Source organism: Dipteris shenzhenensis, chromosome 29 (assembly GCF_047967505.1).
Source record: "Dipteris shenzhenensis isolate YYH24624 ecotype China chromosome 29, Dip_SZ_1.0, whole genome shotgun sequence".
In the NCBI taxonomy this organism is placed as follows: Eukaryota; Viridiplantae; Streptophyta; class Polypodiopsida; order Gleicheniales; family Dipteridaceae; genus Dipteris; species Dipteris shenzhenensis.
Window position 1 is genome coordinate 6464440 of NC_141624.1, and position 21739 is coordinate 6486178.

General features: G+C 45.4%; 1 protein-coding gene across 1 annotated transcript; it reads right to left on the reverse strand.

The window, feature by feature from the left end:
• Window positions 1–3468: 3468 nt before the first annotated feature.
• On the reverse strand, window positions 3469–21239 carry LOC147882361 (uncharacterized). Its single transcript, XM_087401084.1, has 4 exons — window positions 20540–21239; window positions 6253–6391; window positions 5042–5175; window positions 3469–4810 (listed from the first exon to the last, which is right to left on the reverse strand). Exons 1-4 carry the CDS (start codon window positions 20629–20631, stop codon window positions 3544–3546), a joined length of 1632 nt encoding a protein of 543 aa, XP_087257210.1. The 5' UTR covers window positions 20632–21239; the 3' UTR covers window positions 3469–3543.
• Window positions 21240–21739: the final 500 nt, after the last annotated feature.

Below are 21739 nucleotides of genomic sequence, written 5' to 3' on the forward strand. Positions count from 1 at the left end.
GTCCAAGATCTATGCAGCTATATTAGATGCGTCGGTCAGCTTGTTCGCGGTCCGCCTGTTCGCAGAGATGAGAGGGCTCAGAGCAAAGGATCAGGCCGGTTTCAGGCGAGACCATGGGACTATGGATCACATACTCACACTCACGAGTGTCATTGAGGAGGCTAGATCACGGAAGGAGAGGGTATATTGCTGCTTTGTGGATTTTCGCAAAGCCTTTGACACAGTACCTCGAGCTCGTCTCATCACACCCCTATAGACACTGGGATTTGATTAGGAGATCATATGGGCAGTCATGGCACTGCATGAGAGAGTCTTAGGCCGAGTTCAGACAAGCGCAGGTTGGACAGGTGAGATCTTGAGTACCATAGGAGTCAAACAGGGTTGTCCGTTATCACCGACCCTGTTTGGCCTCTACATCGATGAGCTTGAGACTTTCATGGGGGCGTTCGGAGGGATCGGTTGCTCACTTGCCGGGATCATCATCAGGATTCTTCTTTATGCAAATGACGTGGCACTCTTGTCGTCCACACCCGAGGGGCTCCAACGACACTTGGATGCACTGCAAGCTTTTTGTTTATCCCATGATTTGGAGGTCAAACTTGGCAAGACCAAGGTCATGATCTTTAACACCTCTCGAGCAAACATGCTACGAAAGCAGTTTACTTTTACTTTCGGTGGGTCACCAGTTGAGATCGTATCCTCATATAGTTACTTGGGGGTCATCTTCTCCGGCCCGATCTTCACGATGAGACTAGCGATGCAGGGCAGACTGAGCAGGGGATACGCCTCACTAGCCAGCTAGAGAGACAATGCTTCCACTCCCACTTCCAGGACCCTCGGACCAAGGCTCTTCTCTTCAACTCCTTGGTCCAACCAGCCGTTGTTAGGGGCCTGACATGTCAGAGATAGAGTGGACACGGGTGGAGCGCCTGCAGATCCTCATGCTCTCACGGATGATCCGACGGAAACGGTCTGTACCACATTAGATCATTCAGGCCGAGTTTGGTGCTTCTCCACTCCAGCTAGATGCAGCCTTTCAGACCATTATATATCTACACCGGGTTAGATCATATGGGGATTGCACATCAGGGAGACAGAGGTTGCCATGGTTAGCTCTCGATTCCTCCATGAGGTTGGCAGCAGAGGGAGACGAGCGATGCTGGTATGCACGGACTCACAGATGGTTTGTGACACTAGGGTTCCACATCGATAGGATACCTCCTTTTCAGTACATTTTAGATGCCTCTCCAGTACCCCCACCCACCATCCCGATCGGGCCACACACCATCCCGATCGGGCCACACACCAACCAGGTCATTTGTGAGGATCTCCTGCAGCTACACACCTTTAGGACCTAGTTGGAGCCGAGGGAGCTTCCAGTGAAGCTGAGTTTCTACAGAGATTACTATCTTCCTATTTCGGAGGAGGGATTCATCACACCATCGGGGTACACTGAGCTTCATAACCTCACTCACTATGGATCTCCATCGGAATGTTTCGGGTATCATCACACCGCCTCCGCATAGAGAGCGACAGAGCAGAGGGGATTCCTAGGGAGCATCGCTTATGCATATTGTGCGACTGTCGAGAGGTCAAGTCGGAGGAGCATTTAATTTGCAGGTGCCCAGTGTACTAGAAGATCCGAGGTCGCTACCACTGCCTCTTCAGAGACAGCTCCGGGCTCCTTTCCAGATTCCTCGCCTACCCCGATCAGAGATGCCTCGCAGCCTTCATTCACGAGATGGTCCGACACAGAGAGTACTTACTCAGGCGACGAGGCTTGGCCACATCATCAGACACCTCTCAGAGCAGGATCACAGAGTTCTTCCCATCGAGTGACATTGATCGTCTAGTCTCTAGCCATAGACATGACAGAGAACCCGACCCGACGACCACAGCATGACACACGAGACATCGAGAGGACACACAGATCACTCTGGGGGACCTCCCGCCATTGTTTAGACCCAGGATACGTCCCATGGGAGTCACAGTGGCTCTGGTCTTGTGTCGAACCTCGTCCAGGAAACCAAGACATATAGCATCCCTTGACGGGCACCAGCGTCCCATCACCGGCTATGCACCAGCTAGGGCGACATGACATACGGAGGATTCTGCTCCGCTCCAGTCCTTTTCTTTTCATTGTTACATCCAGATGTATTTGATTTGATTATGTATGATCAGACTTAGGATTCAGCATGGGTGATGATGCTCGTTTCAGTAGCTCCATCCTTAATGTGATTTGTATCAGGTTTTCTTTCAGTCTCATAGACCCGTCGGTCTTCCGAAGACACTAATAAAATTTCTTTCTTTCTTTCTTTCTCTCTCTGTGACCTGACAGCTCAGACAGAGGGTTGACTCACAGATCATACTTGGGGACATCCCCTCCTTATTTAGGGTCAGAGCCCGACCGACGGGAGTCACAGTGGCCCTAGTTAGATGCAGAGCTACGACCAGGAGATGTACTAGGACTGCATCCTTAGGGAGGCGACATCGCTCTATTGCTGACCTCATGCCTCGACTTCCACAGCCTCATCCATCTTGATGTCTTGCTGCTGCTGCTGCTGATGATGATGATGGTTATGATGATGTCGATGATGATGCTGAGATTGATATATATAGTCGAGATATGACTATGTTGTACTTAGGAATTAGTACTACCATTTTGCATTTTTTTGCATTCTGCATTGGTGTGGATGCTCGTTTAGTAGCTCCACTACCATAGCTCATTGTATCAGGTTTTTCACAATCTCATAGACCCATTGGTCTTCCGAAGACTTTAATAAACTTTTTTTCTTTCTCTCTCTCTCTCTAAGAGAGAGAAGAGCAGAGACATATATTCCCCCCACCGCAATTGCATCCCAAGCCCCGCCCCCCCCCAACACACGCGCGTGTGTAGGCATGCATACATACGTGGGTGCACGGAAATATCTTTGCTATGTATCATGAAAGAGTGAACATTTTTAGTCAAATTCTTGATATCGATCACCATGAAGCATATGATTTTATAAGCTCTTATTCACAACCTAGGTGAATACATGCACATGTGGCCAATGTAGCAACAGCCTGATAACTAGGGCCAAAAAGGCAGAAATGATTGCCTGCTCTTTACGTCTCATGATGCTGGGCAGAGGTGATGCCATTTAGAGTAATCGACCTCCTTGTTTCTGAAAGTAGGCAAAAGTATGTAATCCAAGGCTGAGACTTATCAAACAACTCGTCTGATGGATCTGAAGGTATGTTGCCTATGTTGAGTATTCTTAAGTTTAAAGATAGCTGGCCCTGGTTGATCTAAGTTGTGTATCAAATGTACTGGAGTCCAATAGTCACATAGTACAATTGAAAGAGAGAGAGAGAGAGAGAGAGAGAGAGAGAGAGAGAGAGAGAGAGACGTAAGGTTCACACATGTACAGTTGCAACATATAACTTGTATTTTCAATATCATCTTGAAATTAAACCACGTATAGCTTCAAATTTACACACAACCTATAGTTGTACTGTGGTGTTTCTGTTCTTATAAATCTTCATGTCAAATTGGGATGCTGGCTATTGGCTAGGTGAATTTGTAAGATCAATCACTTCATGCTGTATGCTTTCAGGAGTAGATAAAATAGGTATGAATGAGCATTGAACAGAAGGGAATATTGGAGATCCTTGCAGTGATGAGTAATTTCTTGATTCAGAACCAGAGAATGGTTGAGCCACCAATGGGCACAAAGAAATCTCTGATGATGATGGGATACTGTGATCATCTCCGAGGATGAACTTCGATAAGCAAGAGCTTGTGGAGGCAGCATTTGCAGAAGAGGGAGACCACAAAGGCAGAAATTTGGGAATGTTCCTTGAAGAATTCATCAGCTCTTTCCCAGCAGTTCTCTCTTCTAAACCCTGGGGAGAGACATTTGAAGGTGTCCAAGAAGGGGTCGACGACCCTCCCATAGCATGCTTAGAGATATTGATGTCAGAACCCTGGTATCCTGCAGAAATAATCCCTTCTTGCAACTCTGGTAAAATAGTATGAATTGAGTTCTTCCTACTGGTATCAGGCTCAATTTGTGCAATCTGTGATTCACTTAAAGATAATAAGGACGACGATGGTGAGGGAGTTGCATTTTGTGTCTTTGCGAACTTTATTTGAGCCTCGTCACTTTCATTGCCGATGGTCTTTTGAAGTGACAGAGAAGAGTTCTCGCACTCGTCTGCAAACACAATGCGCCTTCGTGCAAACAAATCACCTTTGCCATCAGGAGACTGGTCTTTGCATTTGCATCCTTTTTTAGTAGTCTTTTGCTGACCTCTTGAAATAATTTTCTTCTTTTTTGCTGGGCTAATGTTATGTTTAAGATTTCCTTCTCTTTCCTGTTCACCATGCTCTGTTTTCCTAGGACGGCCCCTTTTCTTTGGCCCAGCAAGAGAAGCTCCTTCCCTCCGTGGCTTCTTAAATCCAGTAGCTACTTTTTCTTTGCAGCCTGTTCTCTTACCAGCAACCACATCAGAGAGACCGACCAATATTCCACACACATGAACGGACTCTTGTTCAGGTAACACATCATCTCTGCAATTAGTAATAGGACTGCCCTTCTGTTCAATGTGTTCATCCCTGCATGTGGCATCACCAGTACTGTAACCATCATCTTCTTGAGCAGCAGGTACACACTTATCGTCACAAACATCAGACACTGAATACGAATATCTGTAGCAAGGAAGATCTTCTAGAGGTCCGATCGTGACCTGCACTTGAGGAGGTAGGCCTGGACAACCTTTTGCAAATGCTAAATGCTCTGTCGACACAAAGTTTATGGTAAGATCCAACCTGCACAACAAACAAAACATGTGTACATGGAATGGGTGAGAGTTTCAGACAGTCATACATACATGACATCTGTCATCAATGCAGATTTCATAGCTACTTCTACACGGTTGTTTCCACAGTATTTGTTCTTTAGTTTGATCGAGAAGAGCACAGGAGGATAACCTAAAAGGCCACTCTGAGTGTATGAGCAATATCAGAAGCCAAGATTGAAGTCCGAGTGAGGGTTCATACTTCTTCCATTCAGGTAGGTTGAGCATTGTGTACACCAGCTTGACTTTCGCACCAACTCCTCGCAATGATTTAAGCCCAGCAGCTGCTCCCCTTACAGCCAAAGATTTCATTGGGTGTTGCCATGCCCACTCGAACTGTAATGACAGCATAAAGCATACTAGTGATTGGCCATTCCATACAATATACCTTTGTAAGACTAGAATAAGTCCAATCATACAAATTTAGAATTTTTTGTTGTTCTAAAGATCAAAAATCTACAAAGAAAATAAAAGAGAAAATGAAAGAGAAGAAAAAAGCGGTAAACAAAAACTTTTATGAAAAGCAAAAGGAAGACATACTTAGCAAGCAAAGCAACACTTATGTCGTCATCAGTGCCCAAGCATAAGCAGCTATACTGGGTTTCTAAAGACCCGCGGAGTCTCTTGGGCAAACCCAGTGCTTGCTAAAATACGTCAAATAAACAAAAGAGAATGAAAACAAGAAATAAAGAAGAAACGAAGCAGGTGACTTAAGCAAAAATAAACAAGCAAGTCAAGAAACAAAAACTTCCAAAAAACTAGAATCTCTCTCTCTCTCTCTCTCTTATTTAAAACATAAAAAGTTAAAAGGCACTTTACACTTATGTCTCGTTTCTGCAAAGAGGCAAAAATACATTTCTAACTTAGAAAGCACAAGTATACTCAAACAAACTCTCTTTTGAAACTAAAAGAAAAACGGGCCATTCCATACAAAACTATCCACTTGAAGGTTGATTACAACAGACTGATGCTCATCACCAAAATTTCCAAGTTACTGCATGCTAGACAAAACCTTAGCCAAGGGCACCTGATTGATTAACGTAAGAAAATTAACGAATTCCTTGAAAGCTTCTCAACTCTTCTCATCGTTATCCACAGCAAAAGAATATAAAAGATTGGATATATGATAAAGGCACATCTATGTTGCAAATTCAAACAAACAATCATGTAAGTTTCATCAGACACACAACATAATAATTTATATGTATGCAACGTGTATTTAATAAGTCGTTTCTTAAGTACCAACAGGATTGTAGATTTCAAATGTGCGATTCAGTTCCCAAATTGACTCTCAACATGTTATCCATGGATCTGATCATACGCTACTAGTTATAAGAAACGGAAAAGACAAATGCCTATAATTCCTTACCTCCCCCCCCCCCCCACAAAAAGAAAGAGAAAAAACGTGGGTACCTGCAAAGCATCTACTTGGGACGGAAATCCATGAAGGCACAATATCATTTCCCAGGGGCGCTTCCTTTTTGTTCTCCAAGCACCGAAGGTGATTTCTCCATTGTGTTGCCTAATGCGTCGCTTAGGATTGACTGTAAAACTGCATCAATTGCAATGCACTAAGTGCTAAGATGACAAGACGTGGGAAGCAACTATAAATAACACTTTGAAAAGCGTCTGCAGGAATGATCATGTAAAATATTAAAATAACTTTGAAGGGCAAAGAAAAAGAGAATTAAAACTCGGTAAAACAAGCAAGAGTTTTTGGCATCCAGATGCATCTTTAATAGGAAGGATTAAAGACAACATGGCATATTATGTGATACTATCTGCAGGCATTAAGAGACCCATTCTAACAAATGAATGGGTTTTTTAAAAGAAAAATGGCAGTCATAACAGGGGAAAGCCTACAACAGTTCTCCAATGCAGGGAGAATGGTGTCATTTCTCTATAATACTGTTGGAAAACATAGAAAGACAGCCAAGCTTAAGAAGCAAGTGAAATCTATATCATCATAGTACAGAAGAGCTATCCAGCTGTTCTATAGTTATAAGTCCACTTACTTCTGTATTTCAGTGGAGCCTTGAAGGTGTTTGTTTAACATCTATGTAGCATATCAAAACAGTCGTCAATAGGTAGTAAAACTGCTACATAAATTGAGAATCAAAGCAAGTTCTGACAGGTGGTAACCATGAATACCCTACCCTTAATGATCGGCAGTTACTACCATACGACAACATTGTCATTCAACAAACAATTTCATGACTCAGTGGTGGAGTCAATTGTGTTGATAAGACTCTGTAACTCTCTACATAGGGAACATTACCCTTTAGTTAATATCATTCCTATTGTTAGAGTATGTCAAAGGAAAATGGACTATTTTGTTAATCAGTAGAAAATAGAACATTATTACATCATGCACCAATTCGATGGTGCGAGTATGTTTATATTTATGACGGACACCGACCAAGTTATGGCAGTGAATCATCTAAGTAGATTGGCCTGTCGAACTGAAGCCACTAAACTTGAACATGTAACACTTTTTTTTATTAATGAAATAAAAAAAGTCATCCATTAGACACCGAGTTGGGGATAGACACATTAGAGTGCACTTTTATAAAGTCCAAGACCTTAAGGGGGGAACCTTAGTCATTTAATTGGGCTTAAGCCTATCCCAATTGAGTAAGAGTGGTGCCACTAAGAGGCGTGAGCATCTTCATGTCTCATGGTGTGTCTCGTCATTCACATTCACTCACCTCACCCACATTCACTTCATACACATGTTGCATGGCTGTGTGCTTGAGCAAAAGTCAACATAATACCATTATGGGCGCTCTTTCCCATTAAAGGGCCATATCCTATGTCACTTTCTCTATCCCTACACTCTTGTCTACTGCATAATGTAAGAAAACAAACAACATTTGAAGCATGCATGAAAAAGAGAGTACTTTGCATTTCAGAGTAAGCAGCAAGGACCACAAAGCATGGGTTGATTAGATATAATGCCTCAGACCAGTTACAGATCATCATAATATGATAGAAGAGAAGGAAACATTGTAAGAATCTGCTGTTAAGTGTAGAGATATTGAAGCTAGCAGAAATAATTAGCAAAAACAAAAGCTAAAATCTGCAAATGTACACTGCAACAACTGCACATTTTTCTCCAACTTTCCTTTTTCAAAGATCTGGTTTTTAGTCTTGTTCTTGTTTGAATGACTTACTTACAATTGGAAAGAGGTTTTGTTGCAGCTCTTGCACTTCCCTTGCATGGTATCACAGCAATGCAATACATGGGAGTATGTGATGGCTGACCACATGATACCAGCCAATAAATAGCAGTGTCCTTGCCTAGCTTGCCTTTCCATAGGGGTAATCCTGTGCATTGCTGTTGGTGAATTTGAGGTGGAATTCGTTGGATGTAAGGAATGTGAAACAACTCCATGGAGAAAATTTAGAACCATGGAAATGGAGAATAGAAAACAATCTTTGTCAATGTGGACCTGCCTTGATGCATTGTTAACCTGAACCTCTACCCACAGACCAGCTCTAACGGAAGTGTAAGGAGTTTCCACCTTGCTGTCTGCTGTCATCTAATGATTCTCTCACTCTAGAGGCCAACACATGCACCAAAACGTCCTCCGGCTACTTTCATTATGCACTAGTCCACTCACGTCACTTAACATGTCTAGGACTTGAGGCTAGTACTAGCTGCCCTAACTATCCTAACCAGGCACCAACCAAAGATACTCCCTCCTAGGGGTAATGCCCCACCACACTATTATTGATGAAACATAGGAAGACTTCATGTCCTTGGCAATAATATTAGGAAATTGCTTTCTGAGTTTGCTTACACTTTCCCAGGTAGCATTCTCCTTTGAACAGGCTTACAACTTCACTAAATATCCTTGAATAGCTGTATGCCACGTACACACCTTTCTTTAACATCGAGAATTCTTTATGGCTCATGTGGAAGCACCAAGGGTTCAATCAACTCTACCAGAAGCTTTTCTCCTACTAGACTATCACCTTCAAGTGGTCGCTTCTTCAAAGGTCTAAAATGAAATACTAGATGCACCCTACATCATTTTGGTAAAGACAACCTTTAAACAAACTCTCACCAATCCTCTGAAGTATTGTGAATGGACCACAATACCTTGGAGAAAACTTAAGGGACGTCACTAGTCATACCTACCAAATCAGCATCACTATGAATCAAGTTAGGGGACATCACCAGTCGTACCCACCAAATCAACATCACTATGAATCGCTGAGGTCAAATTGTTGGATGTTGGAAGCAATGGAAGCTCAAAAATGGAAGCACAATGGAGAAAAACGAGATGCTGTAATAGATTGCTGCAAAAATGAAGTGTGGAGGCTCAAGGGAGAGCCAACATAACAAAACCCTAGGGCTAACTGCCCTAACTGGACTAAGTATCCTAGCTGACCTAGATGGTACATAAACTAACTATACCAATAGTCCTAACTAACTATAACTAGGCCTACAAGGCTCATACCAAGGTATAAGTAGCATCTATGGATAGCCCATGAGATAGCCTACAAACCCCCCTCCATGGTATAGACTGAAGTATCCTAGACATGGCTTAGGATACCTAAATATCTAGTGTCATGGTTTCACATGTTCGTCCTGTAGAATATAGCAACCTATGACTGTACAGAGTACAACAGATCAAGTTACAAAAGGTACTAAGTTTAAAGCTTGCCCAAAAGCCTCAAACTTAGGTCGAGTTAGAGCCTTTGTAAAAAGATTTGCCAAGTTGTCTTCAATGGGAACATAAGACAACTCAATATCACTTGCTGATAATCGCTCTCTGACATAGTGATAGTGAACCTCAATGTGCTTTGTGCGAGCATGGAAAACTGGATTCCGTACAACAGCCAAAGCACTCTGACTATCAGTGAAGATGACGGTAGGAGCAGTTTGACATGCACAAAGATCTGCAAGTTTGTAGCTGTAAAAGCCGCTCTGTACTTAGCTTCACAGCTAGAAGTAGCAGCTGTACTCTACTTCTTACTGAACCAAGAAACACATGAAGTACCAAGCATAAAACAGTTGCCACTATGTGACACACGAGTGTCAGAACAACCAGCCCAATCACTATCAGTGAATCCATGCATGACAAGTGAAGTATCAGCTCCATAAAGAAGGCCTAAATGCTGAGTACCTTTAAGATATCTGAAAACACGCTTCACATAATACCAATGGTGCATAGATGGGCTGTGCATATATCTGCTCAACTGTGAGACTACATACTGTAGATCAGGTCTCGTATGGCATAGGTAAATCAAACAACCAACTGCTTGCTGATAGAGAGTGACATCACATGTACCGCTGCCATCCTCAAAAGAGAAGTGAAAACCAGTCTCTAATGGTGTGGATACTGGCTTGCAATCCTCGAACTAAAAACGCTGCAAAAGCTGTCCAATGTACTTGGATTGTGACATCAAAATGCCCCCCTCATTGCTAGCAAATTGAATAAACCCACTTAGTTCCAACTGCATTCTTGCCATAAGGCAAATCACACAACTCCCAAGTGCTATTTTGATGGATAGAATCCAATTCAGCTTGCATGGCCTTCATCCAACAATCATTCTGAAAGGCATCTTGATGACACAATGGCTCTTCATTGCATGCTGTAGCAACCAAAGCATAAGCAACAAAATTAGCATGCTCTTTCCGGACCGCTGCTCTTGTACGGGCTGGCAGAGGAGTGTCTTGTTTGCTGTCTTTTAATGTGTCAAGGAACCAACAGGGTACCTTTTTAGGCTCCTGAATTTCTGCTCTTTCCTGGTCAAGAGCCCGGTGCAAATGATCCTGATCAATGATAGGCATATCAGGCTGAATTTCTGCATGCACATGGGGCTGTAAATGACCAACAAATGGAGGAGGGACAACCTCAGATGGAACATCATCCCGAGCATCGGATGGAAACAAAGGCATCAAGCTGTCAAATATGTCTGGGGCATCAACAACGGGCTGTTTTTGACAGTCCAGCAAAGGCATAGTGGAAGATTCATCAAACACAACATCCCGACTGACAAAACACTTGCCTGTGCGGGGCTGATATAGCTTATAGCCCCTGCTCTCTGAACTATATCCAAGAAAAATGCATTTAGCAGCTTTATCATCCAACTTAGTGCGTCTCTGTGAAGGCACATGAGCATAAGCTAAGCATCCAAAAGTCCTCATGTAAGAAATGCGAGGCTTACGACCCGTCCAAGCCTCATAAGGTGTGATAGTCTGCAATGCCTTTGTAGGACATCTATTCAAGATGTAATTTGCACACATGACCGCATCCAACCACAACTTATTAGGCAAATGTTTGCCTTTCAACATGTATATGGCAATTTCCATTGTTGATCTATTCTTCCGCTCAGCCATGGGATTCTGTTGAGGAGTATAAGGCACCGTGCATCGATGATTAATGCCACGGGAAGCCAAAAAAATAGCAAACTCCTTCAATATGTATTCATGCCCCTTGTCTGTATTACTATGAGCAATGTGCAGCCCACTCTCATTCTCAGCCAAGGCAATAAAGTGCTTGAAGCATGAAGAAACATCAGACTTGGATTTCAATGCGAAAATCCAAGTGTACCTAGTGAAATCATTAATAAAAGTAACAAAATAGTAGAACCCCCCAAGAGCTGCAACCCTCATGGGTCCACAAACATCACTATGAACTAGATAAAGCTTACATGAATCACCAACTCTCCCATCCTTGGGAAACGCAGCACGGTGCATCTTCCCAAGTAAGCATGGTTCACAAACATGTTTGGTAGGCATATGCATTTTGGGAAGATCCACAACCATATCTTCCTTATATAACTTCACCACCAGGGCTCCAAAACTGAGGTGTCCAAACCTCTCATGCCACAAATGAGTATCTGCCATGGTAGAATCAATAGCAAAGGCATGTGCAGCATCATCATCTGAACATCTGTCATAAGCATCAAGTCTGTAAAGACTGCTAGACAATGTGCCAGTCAAAACCAGGGTAGAGGCATGTGTAACATCATACACTGCACACCTCACACCATCAAAAATAACCTGAAAGCCACATGTGGCAATGGTTGAAATAGAAATGAGGTTCTTACGAATGCCTGGGACATAAAGCACATGCTCTAGAGTGACAATATCACCAGAGACAGAAGTAAGAGCAACTTGCCCAATACCTTTCACGGTATATGATACATTATTGGCACATGTGACACTGCCCCCCTTAGATGTAAGCTCCAATGAGCTGAATAACTTCTTGTAGGAAGTGATGTGCTTGCTAGCACCACTATCAAAGAACCAAGCATCACGAACATCTGAAACTGCCATATAAGCATCATGAACATCAGGATTATATTGACATGTAACCAAGAAAGCCCAATGGTGGTCTTGTGCGAAATAAGCGGACTCATGTCGATCTTCTGCACTAGAAGAACCAGATACTGCAAGACCAGACTCTTTCTTTTTCTTTTCAGATGCTATGTGCTTTCTGCATTCAGAAATATCATGCCCAGGTTTCCTGCAATAGTTACATCTCTTCTTCTTTTTGTGATCCCCTGAAGAAGAGGCACCATGTGAATGATCAGCATGGGAATGAGAGAGCTTACAAGCTGAAACCTTGCCTTTACCTTTGTATTTATGATGGGCAGCAAATGCTTGATCACTAGCCATAGTAGCGTGGCGATTCACACAGCTTTGCTCCTCCTGAAGAAGAAGAGCAACAAGCTGGTCAAATGAGAAATGATTGGCATCACCCCCTGCAACCAACCTCGATGTAGTAGCAAAGCCTTGATATGAATCAGGCAACCCATCAAGGGTATTAGAAACTAGCTGAGAATCAGGCATAATCTCATCAATGTTGGCCAACTGCTCTTTCAAATCCTTCACATTAGTGAGATAGGCATCCATGTTACCACCCTCATCAAGCTTTAAATCTTTCAATTGCCTGCGGAGATAGGCAACCCTCGCCTCATTCCGCACCTGATACAAGGATGCAAGCTGATCCCATGCTTGCTTAGCTGTCTTGCAAGACCGAATATGAGGGATAATAACCCGTTTCACTGAAAGAGCAATCAAGGCATGTGCTTTGGCATCATGACCATCCCTGAATTTGCTTTTGTGAAGAAGGCAAAGCACCTGGAGCAGGAGGTATAGAAGTCCTGGCTGTAGCAGTAGAACCATCAGCTGAAGACCCATCACCTGAAGAAGCAGAAGCAGAGGCTGCAGGTGTAGCACTAGTAACAGTGTGTGTAGGCCGGGCCTCAGAACCTAAAACAATATGCCATAGATTCTTGGAAACCAAAACATGTCCCATCATGTATGACCACATGGGGTAGTTGGTGCCATCAAGCTTGTCATCGGCCCCAATCAGCCTTTGCCACCAGACATGGTGCTGAAATACAAGGCAAATGCACCAACTGACAAAGCAATGAGAGAAAGGCAACCTCTCAGAATCAAGTGCTAAAAAACTGCCCAAGCTTCAAAGCTTATGTTTGCAAAAGACTTTGGTATCCCAAGGTGTACCTGTTGCAAGAAAAATCCCCAAAGGCAACACGAGGCCTTTCCAAAATGCAAATGAAGCAAAAATTGAAAAAAAGCCAATGCAACAACGGCTTACTGAACAGCAGTGACAGGCTCTGAAAGCGAGCAAACGAGGGCTGGAAATGAGAATTACAGCAAAAGAAGTGCTCCCACGAGGAGGAGAGCACGTAGAAATGGAGAGAAGCTTGTAGCCCGAGGCAAAGGGATGCCAAATGAGGAGGGAAGGGCTCAAAGAGAAGTCTCCCGATCAATTCAGCAGCTCCAAATGGCTCCAAATGCCGGCATGCAGCTCAAGGCAGCTCCAAAATGTTGGCACGCAGCTCGAGGCAGCTCCAAAATGCTGACACAGCTCGACGTAGCTCCAAAATGCTAGCGCGCAGCTCGAGACAGCTCCGAAATGCTGAAAAATCTGAGAAATGATTGGCGCGCACCCCGAGGCAACGCGTACTGCAGTGAATGTACTGAAATTCTGACAAACCGAACAGAAGTACGAAATTTTTTGACAGATGTACGGATTTCCGTACAATTTTTGACCCATGTACATATTTTTTTTATTTTTATTTATTTTTTGACAAGTTCGGAATTCAGTACAGATGCTGTAAATGCTCGCGTGTGGTTGTTTTTTGCTGCAGCAGGCTGGAAAATGCACCGAAAAACAGTTCCCTTCACGAGAGTTGCTCCAAAGTGCGGTCTTCTCACGACAAAATGAGGTTTTTTGCGTCAGAAGTGCTTGGAAAGGTCTCAAACACTCGTGGGAGTGTGAAAACCAGCAAGACCAGCAAGAATGAGAGCTCCAGAGGCTGCCAAACAGCTTGGGGAAGCTGTCAATGGCTGAGGGAATGGATTCCCAACCTGCTCTGATACCATTGTTGGGTGTTGGAAGCAATGGAAGCTAAAAAATGGAAGCACAATGGAGAAAAACGAGATGCTATAATAGATTGCTGCAAAAATGAAGTGTGGAGGCTTGAGGGAGAGCCAACACAATAAAACCCTAGGGCTAACTGCCCTAACTGGACTAAGTGTCCTAACTGACCTAGATGGTACATAAACTAATTGTACCAATAGTCCTAACTGACTATAACTAGGCCTACAAGGCTCATACCAAGGTATAAGTGGCATCTATGGATAGCCCATGAGATAGCCTACACAAATTACAATTAGTGTCATCAACTGCCTTATATCTGCCTTTGGGTGGCTTTTCTCATCGTCATACCTCTTGGTACAGATGGTGTTTTTCTCAACATATTCTACGCAACCTTTGTCGTCATCAACCTTCGGGAAGGAATCTGGATATTTCAGCCACTAGTCAATATTGGGTCATGAGCATTGTCACACCCTGGCCAAAGTATTTCATCTCGAGGATACTAGATGTAACCATCAAGTACGACTTGTCTTTGATCACATTTTCTGCTGCTTGGAGAGGGGCTTTCAGTCTTGCACTGGATACTGGAATGAATGGAGGAGTAGGCCTTTTATAGGCACTGCCCAGGCCCCTTGAGTTGACCGACCAGTAGGGTCGGTACCCTGTCTGGTGGCCGACCACATGGGCCCTGGAAAACCGACCAGGGTCTGCCCTGGTTGGGCCGACTTGGCCAGCCACAGGCCCTTATTTAAGGGCGCCCTGTTGGAAAGGTCACCTCCCCATCTGTAAGCCCCCAAATGAGGAGAGCATGGGGGAGGGAGACCTAGGGCAGAAGATGCCCAAAGAAGAAAGAGAGAGGGGGCTGCCACATGGGCAGCACCTCACAAGAGAAGAAGGCTGCAAAGGACGGAACCTGTGGAAGGAGCAGAAGGCGGGGACAGCAAGCCCTAGATCTGACCTGGCAGGGCGCGATGACATCAGCAATGTACGGCGCAGGACACGTGGCTGGGAAGAGGGCCTGGCAGAGGCACACATATGGCAGGATGTGCAGGCCCAGATATGCAGCAGGAAATGTGGCTGTCAGTGGGCAGGAGGCAGGCCTTTTATAGGCTGGATACCTGCCTTGAATGGAGGGCCAAAGGACCCTGAAAGTTTGGGCCAAAAGCCCTGGGGGGTGTGCCCTTTTAGGGCTGGACCAGCCACAGACTGGTCGGCCAGTCTGTAACAGGCTGGTAGGTTTTTTACCAGCCCCCTTGGGGCCTATATAAAGAGGCCATTGAGCCTCACTCAATCATCACTTGGAGCAGCACAAGTACCAGCAGAAAGGAGCAGCAGGAAGCTTGTCTTGGGCCTCATCACTGGAGGAGAAGAGGGCATACAGTAGCTGCAGACTTAGCTGAGGGTGCTGCCCACCTAGGCTGGTGCAAAGACAGCAAGGTGGAAGGGATCTAGACGGAAAGTCTACTTACGCTCGAGGTGGAGCACGCGGGCTCGAGTCTAGAGATAGCCAGCAGATAGGAGAAGTACCTTGTGGTAAGATCAGAGGACCACACCATTGGTGGGACTCTGGATCTGTCTCTTTTGTATTGTGTCCATATTTGTGGACGGAAATATATATTTTGGTGGTTTCTCTATCTGGTTGGTTCATTGTCTATTGATGAGTCTGCACACCTATTGTATGCACATAAGTAAAGAAGTCTGTGATTCCACACCCACACCGCACACTGTGTGAGCTCCTGGGCATTACTATAAGTCTTCCGCTGCGTGTACCCTCTGTTGGGTCATTTCTAACATGGTATCAGAGTCCAAGTAGGAGGCTCACAGGTGTGGGAGCCTTCAGGCAGGGACCTTGCTGAAGGACGACCCTGATTCAGAAGCTCTAGGGAATCGACTTCCACGACTAGAGGATTGTGCCCTTACGAGAAGGAGGGTGACTCAGGTTCAGTCAGGTGCGTTCAGGGTTCTGGTTTACTGAAATTGAGTTTGATTGACTTTGATGTGTGGTATATACAGCAAAGATGTCGACCTCCACAGCCTCTTCAGCCCCTGCTTTCCCTTCCTCCTCCCCCAGTTTTCTCTCTTTCACGATCCCTAATTTTGGAGAGTCTGGGAACCTGGACGGGACTAATTACCCGATCTGGAAAGTGAAGATCCGGAGTCATTTAGTGGCTCGGAAGTTGTGGAAGCTGACCACGGGAGAGGAGTTGAAGCCAGAGGACATGGTGGACAGTAAAGGGGAGGTACTCATGGCAATAGACAGAGAGGAGCTTGAAGCTTGGGAAGAAAGAGATGCCCATGCCCTGGCAATAATCATAGGGACTACGGCGGACTCCGTTCTTCCGCATATCCAACTGGCCGAGACGTCAGTAGAGGCGTGGGCCACCTTGAAAGATCTGTACGAAACACACACGAAACACACAACACCTCCCGGATTGTGCTTCTTTAGCATCAACTCTACAATCTTGATATGGAAGAAGGAGATACGGTACATAGCCATTTGACGAAGGTCAAGGTGGTGAGGGATCAGCTGGCAGCAATTGGTCAGAAGACAGACTCATGCCATCTGGCCTTGATGGTACTGAGGAGACTGCCTCGGAGTTTCAAGAGCTTTGTTACGGCTGTGACAGCAGGACAGAGGATCAAACCTCTGACGTTTGAGGAGTTGTGTCCATTACTGCTACAAGAGGAAGCTCGGGAGAAGCTCTACAGCGAGGATAAAGATGACAAGGCGATGCTGGTGAAGGGTTCCGCTGGCAAAGGAAAGGGCAAGCCTAATGGTGGCAAGTCCAATAAAGACGACTCTGACGACGAGGGGACTTCGAAGAGAAAGCACAAGAAGAAGTGTTTCTATTGTGATACGCCCGGACATTTTGCAAAGGACTGCAGAAAGAAAAAGGCGGATCTGAAAAACAAACAGGAGTCTGACTCAGATTCAGAGGGAAAGACCAAAGCAAATGTGGTAATCGAAGAGTTGTTCCTGGTGACATCACTGAGTGTTACCGAGGTCAGATATGTTGATCCGAAAATCACAGTAAGGATGTCTGACATAGAGATGTGGGTCGACGAGGAGTCAGATGCCTTTGTGAAGGTGAAGGACAGCATGGAGCGCTTGGTACCTTACAGGTGTGTAGCTGTTGACACTGACACGAGGGTGGATTCCATGGAAGGCCCTGGGGTCTCATGGTCAGATGGATGCTGGAGTTCAGAAGGGGACAGTACAGGATTACACAAGCGCTTGGTGGGTGCCTCAATGAGAGCTTGCTTTCAGAGCGAACATTCAGGCAGTACAATAGTCTGGTATGTATTTGATATTCTGCATTTGAGCCTTTATAGCATGCTGTGGAGAGACTCTGTTCTTCATTTGTCTCAGGTGATAAGAGATTGGAAGGAATTGGCCTTCTTCGAAGGCAGAAGGGGAAGTATTCGTGCTTCTTCAAATCTTGGACGCAGATTGCTAGAAGGTGATGGACAAAGAGTACTGAAGCCAGAAGAGTACCTGCTTGAGAACTCAGAGAGAGTTCATGGTCCACGTTATCTGGAAATATTCATTGGTTGCAGACCTTGCCAAAGGAAGGACGGGTTGAAACAGACCCTCAGAGCATGGTGCCTGGAAGACTCCAGGTTGTTCACTCATTATGAGGGGGACGACTGGAAGATCGTGACGGCTGGATTGCTCGAGTTCAATGGCGGGAACGTGACTCAAGGAGGTAGTACCAAAGATGGACCTGTGTACCAGGATGGTGTGCGGAAGCGGAAGCGGAACCGGACCTGGTGGAGCGGGAGCCACTGGATGAAAAGCCAGGAAAAGATTTCGACACCGAAAGGTTCCAGAGGACTACGACCAGGGAGTTACTGGAGTATTTTCATCGACGTGTTGGCATTGGGCCGAGATGTGTCGGTGAGAGGGGATGTTGGAAAGGTCATCTCCCCATCTGTAAGCCCCCAAATGAGGAGAGCATGGGGGAGGGAGACCTAGGGCAGAAGATGCCCAGAGAAGAAAGAGAGAGGGGGCTGCCACATGGGCAGCACCTCACAAGAGAAGAAGGCTGCAAAGGACGGAACCTGTGGAAGGAGCAGAAGGCGGGGACAGCAAGCCCTAGATCTGACCTGGCAGGGCACGATGACATCAGCAGTGTACGGCGCAGGACACGTGGCTGGGAAGAGGGCCTGGCAGAGGCACACATATGGCAGGATGTGCAGGCCCAGATATGCAGCAGGAAATGTGGCTGTTAGTGGGCAGGAGGCAGGCCTTTTATAGGCTGGATACCTGCCTTGAATGGAGGGCCAAAGGACCCTGAAAGTTTGGGCCAAAAGCCCTGGGGGGTGTGCCCTTTTAGGGCTGGACCAGCCACAGACTGGTCGGCCAGTCTGGTCGGCCAGTCTGTAACAGGCTGGTCGGTTTTTTACCAGCCCTCTTGGGGCCTATATAAAGAGGCCATTGAGCCTCACTCAATCATCACTTGGAGCAGCACAAGTACCAGCAGAAAGGAGCAGCAGGAAGCTTGTCTTGGGCCTCATCACTGGAGGAGAAGAGGGCATACAGTAGCTGCAGACTTAGCTGAGGGTGCTGCCCACCTAGGCTGGTGCAAAGACAGCAAGGTGGAAGGGATCTAGACGGAAAGTCTACTTACGCTCGAGGTGGAGCACGCGGGCTCGAGTCTAGAGATAGCCAGCAGATACGAGAAGTACCTTGTGGTAAGATCAGAGGACCACACCATTGGTGGGACTCTGGATCTGTCTCTTTTGTATTGTGTCCATATTTGTGGACGGAAATATATATTTTGGTGGTTTCTCTATCTGGTTGGTTCATTGTCTATTGATGAGTCTGCACACCTATTGTATGCACATAAGTAAAGAAGTCTGTGATTCCACACCCACACCGCACACTGTGTGAGCTCCTGGGCATTACTATAAGTCTTCCGCTGTGTGTACCCTCTGTTGGGTCATTTCTAACACGCCCTGGACAGCCAGTCAATGCTGCTCCTGGTGCCTCTGTGTGAGGCCTAGAGTCCCTCTATTCCTGCTGTTGCAGACTGCAACCAGCCCGTGTGCTGGTTGCCTATGATGCCGGCCTGAGTCCCTCTCTCTCCCCAGCCCTCCTACCTCTCACTGCCCCTTGTCCCCTCAAATTGGGGGCTCACAGGTGGGCACAGTGAGTTTCTAACACCTTGGGTAGATAAGTTTGGCTGTCTAGTTGGGCTGTTGCTTACGGTCCGCTGCCACTTAAAGTTAAACTGAGATTTAGAAGGATATGCAGCAAAGGTATTTGTACGTGGAGGGATGTTTGGGATCCGGAAGAAATGACTAGTTACTAGTTGATGCAATAGCGGACTTTATCGCTCAACAAATGGTGAGCTCAGATTTTACAAGATGTTATGAGGAAATTGAGAATAGATTGGCCGACTTCAGGTGTTCAGAGACACTAATGATTTCAAGGGCTTTGCCCTTAAGACTGGTAAACCACTTCACAAATGTTCTTATTAAATTCTAATGGCCTCAGACGTTGTTGATGTAGCTGAGTTAATCCGGAAATTGTGGTCCCCTTGTGCCCTTCAGGCCAGTTTGTCAGTTTGAGAAACAGGATTAAGAGGGTGTGGAAAGCCACATCTTCTTTTAAACTTAATTTACTGTTGTGGAAGGTTGTCAGTGGGAAACTGCCTGTAAAAGTGAGAATTTCAAACTGGAGTTGCCTTTGTGCCCATTGTGTAAAGTAACAAAGGAGTCCCTTTATCATATCCTCTGGGATTGCAGAGAAATTTGGGCAATTTGAAGAAGAATCTTTAGGAGGATTGGATCTACCTGTGTCTTTACTCGAGTCTCCTGGAAGCAAGCCTTACTGGGCGACAAGGGTAGTTTGAATGAGTCTATGCTTGAGGTTTGGCAGCTGATGCGTGCTCTGATTATTCAATGTGAGTGGAAGTTTCGCAACAAAGTGGTGTTTAACGAGACACAGGGACTAACCTCTCTCTACGAATAGGTTGTTGAGAACATATGCCTAACTCTGAGCTTCTATGCTATGAGGAGTTTACTGTTTCACCAGGAATTTTTTGTTAATTGGTGTAAGGAAGGCAATATCTCAAGATTGCAAGACATCATTCATCTAAGAAAGTATTACCTTTTCCTGTATATACAAATTTTGAGTTCTCGCAAAAAAAAAGGGTGGGAGGGGGGCGGGGAACATATCCATAGTTGTGACAAATGTGAATGCATGAGACTCACACTACAGGTACGCTTGCACAACGGAATTTGACAACTTTTTTTCTAGACAGAATGGACAAGCTTTCTTTCGGACAACGAGCTACAAATTTGGAAGGTGCAAGATAATTGATTACCCGATGTAAGTGCTACCCTTGGAGCGAGGATTCTGCGAGCGTAGGAGATAGCACGCGTAAAATGCAGGTCTGCACGTGGCTGGCTCCGCCATGTTCTATTGCTTAATGAGAGATTCGCATTGAGAAAACTCAGCCACACAAGCGCGCGCACTCTCTCTCTCTCTCTCGGTGAAAGAGACTGCAATGAGGAGCCGCAGTTCCAACTTTCAACGAGACCCATTGACAGTCGAAACTCTGCCCATTTTCAACTCATAACAGAATTGACAGCAACTCAGCCGTAGGATGCCGCAGCAACCAATTGGTAGGGCGCCTGCGAATTTAGGCTCAGGGTGGGTGCCGACCGACATTAGTGGGTTGGTGGAGCGGTTGTGGCGCTGTTTGCAGACTTCGTGCTTTTCACATGAGGTTGGAGAATTGCACTGTTGCTACAGAGTTGGAGCTTTCTTCCTCGTTCAATTCTCCTTTCCCACAACAACCCAAACCGACAACGAAATCTCTTCAATTCGTTCCTCCGTGGTAAGCATTGCGTGCCTCAGTAGGCTGTGTGCAGAAGCGAGGATGGGTTCTCAGATCTCCTAACAACAAAGCAAGCCATCGCCACTTCTACTTGATTCTTGCGACAAAAATCACTAATTTCTGAGCAAATTTTCTTACTACGTTGTATCATACAAGGCACTTTTTGGTCTGCCCTCAGGGTAGCCTTAGGGCTTAGCACATGGCAAGAAATAGGATGGGAATGGGAAAAGATGGTCCCAGGTAGTCCCATGCATATTTCTATCCTATTCCCATCCCACCATGTGCTAATAAAAAAAGAACTAGGGCTGGGTTTAGGTGGAAGAGGACACATGGCATCATTTCATGCGTTAGGAGGTGGGGACCATGTGGGGACAAGGACACATGTCATCCTTCCATGTTTTTGAATCCCTAAAAAAGGGGAACCCATTCTGGTCACCAAGGTCTAGAGACCATGGTCTAGGATGGGAGAAAAAGTGGCTACTCCCATTCTAAGGAGGGTTTCACACTTGTCCGCGGACGGGTGAAGCCCCCACAACGTTCGTCCACCTTGATTTGTGTCATACATCCGCTTGCCTATTCACAACCGAGCAAATGACTTTTCTAGAAGTACTAAATGTGCCACCTATCTTTCACCAAAATTGGAATGTCTTGGTGGTAAAGTTTTCATGGCGTGAAGCTAGTGGT

What these genes read in the sequence shown, in the direction of transcription:
- LOC147882361 (XM_087401084.1), bottom strand. Translation starts at nt 20,631, where the DNA reads ATGGCGGAGCCAGCCACGTGCAGACCTGCATTTTACGCGTGCTATCTC. An exon ending in CCCAAGTAGATGCTTTGCAG is followed by an intron (nt 5,176 to 6,252) that starts GTACCCACGTTT and finishes CTGTCATTACAG; the next exon opens with TTCGAGTGGGCATGGCAACA. An exon ending in AACCTACCTGAATGGAAGAA is followed by an intron (nt 4,811 to 5,041) that starts GTATGAACCCTC and finishes TTTGTTGTGCAG; the next exon opens with GTTGGATCTTACCATAAACT.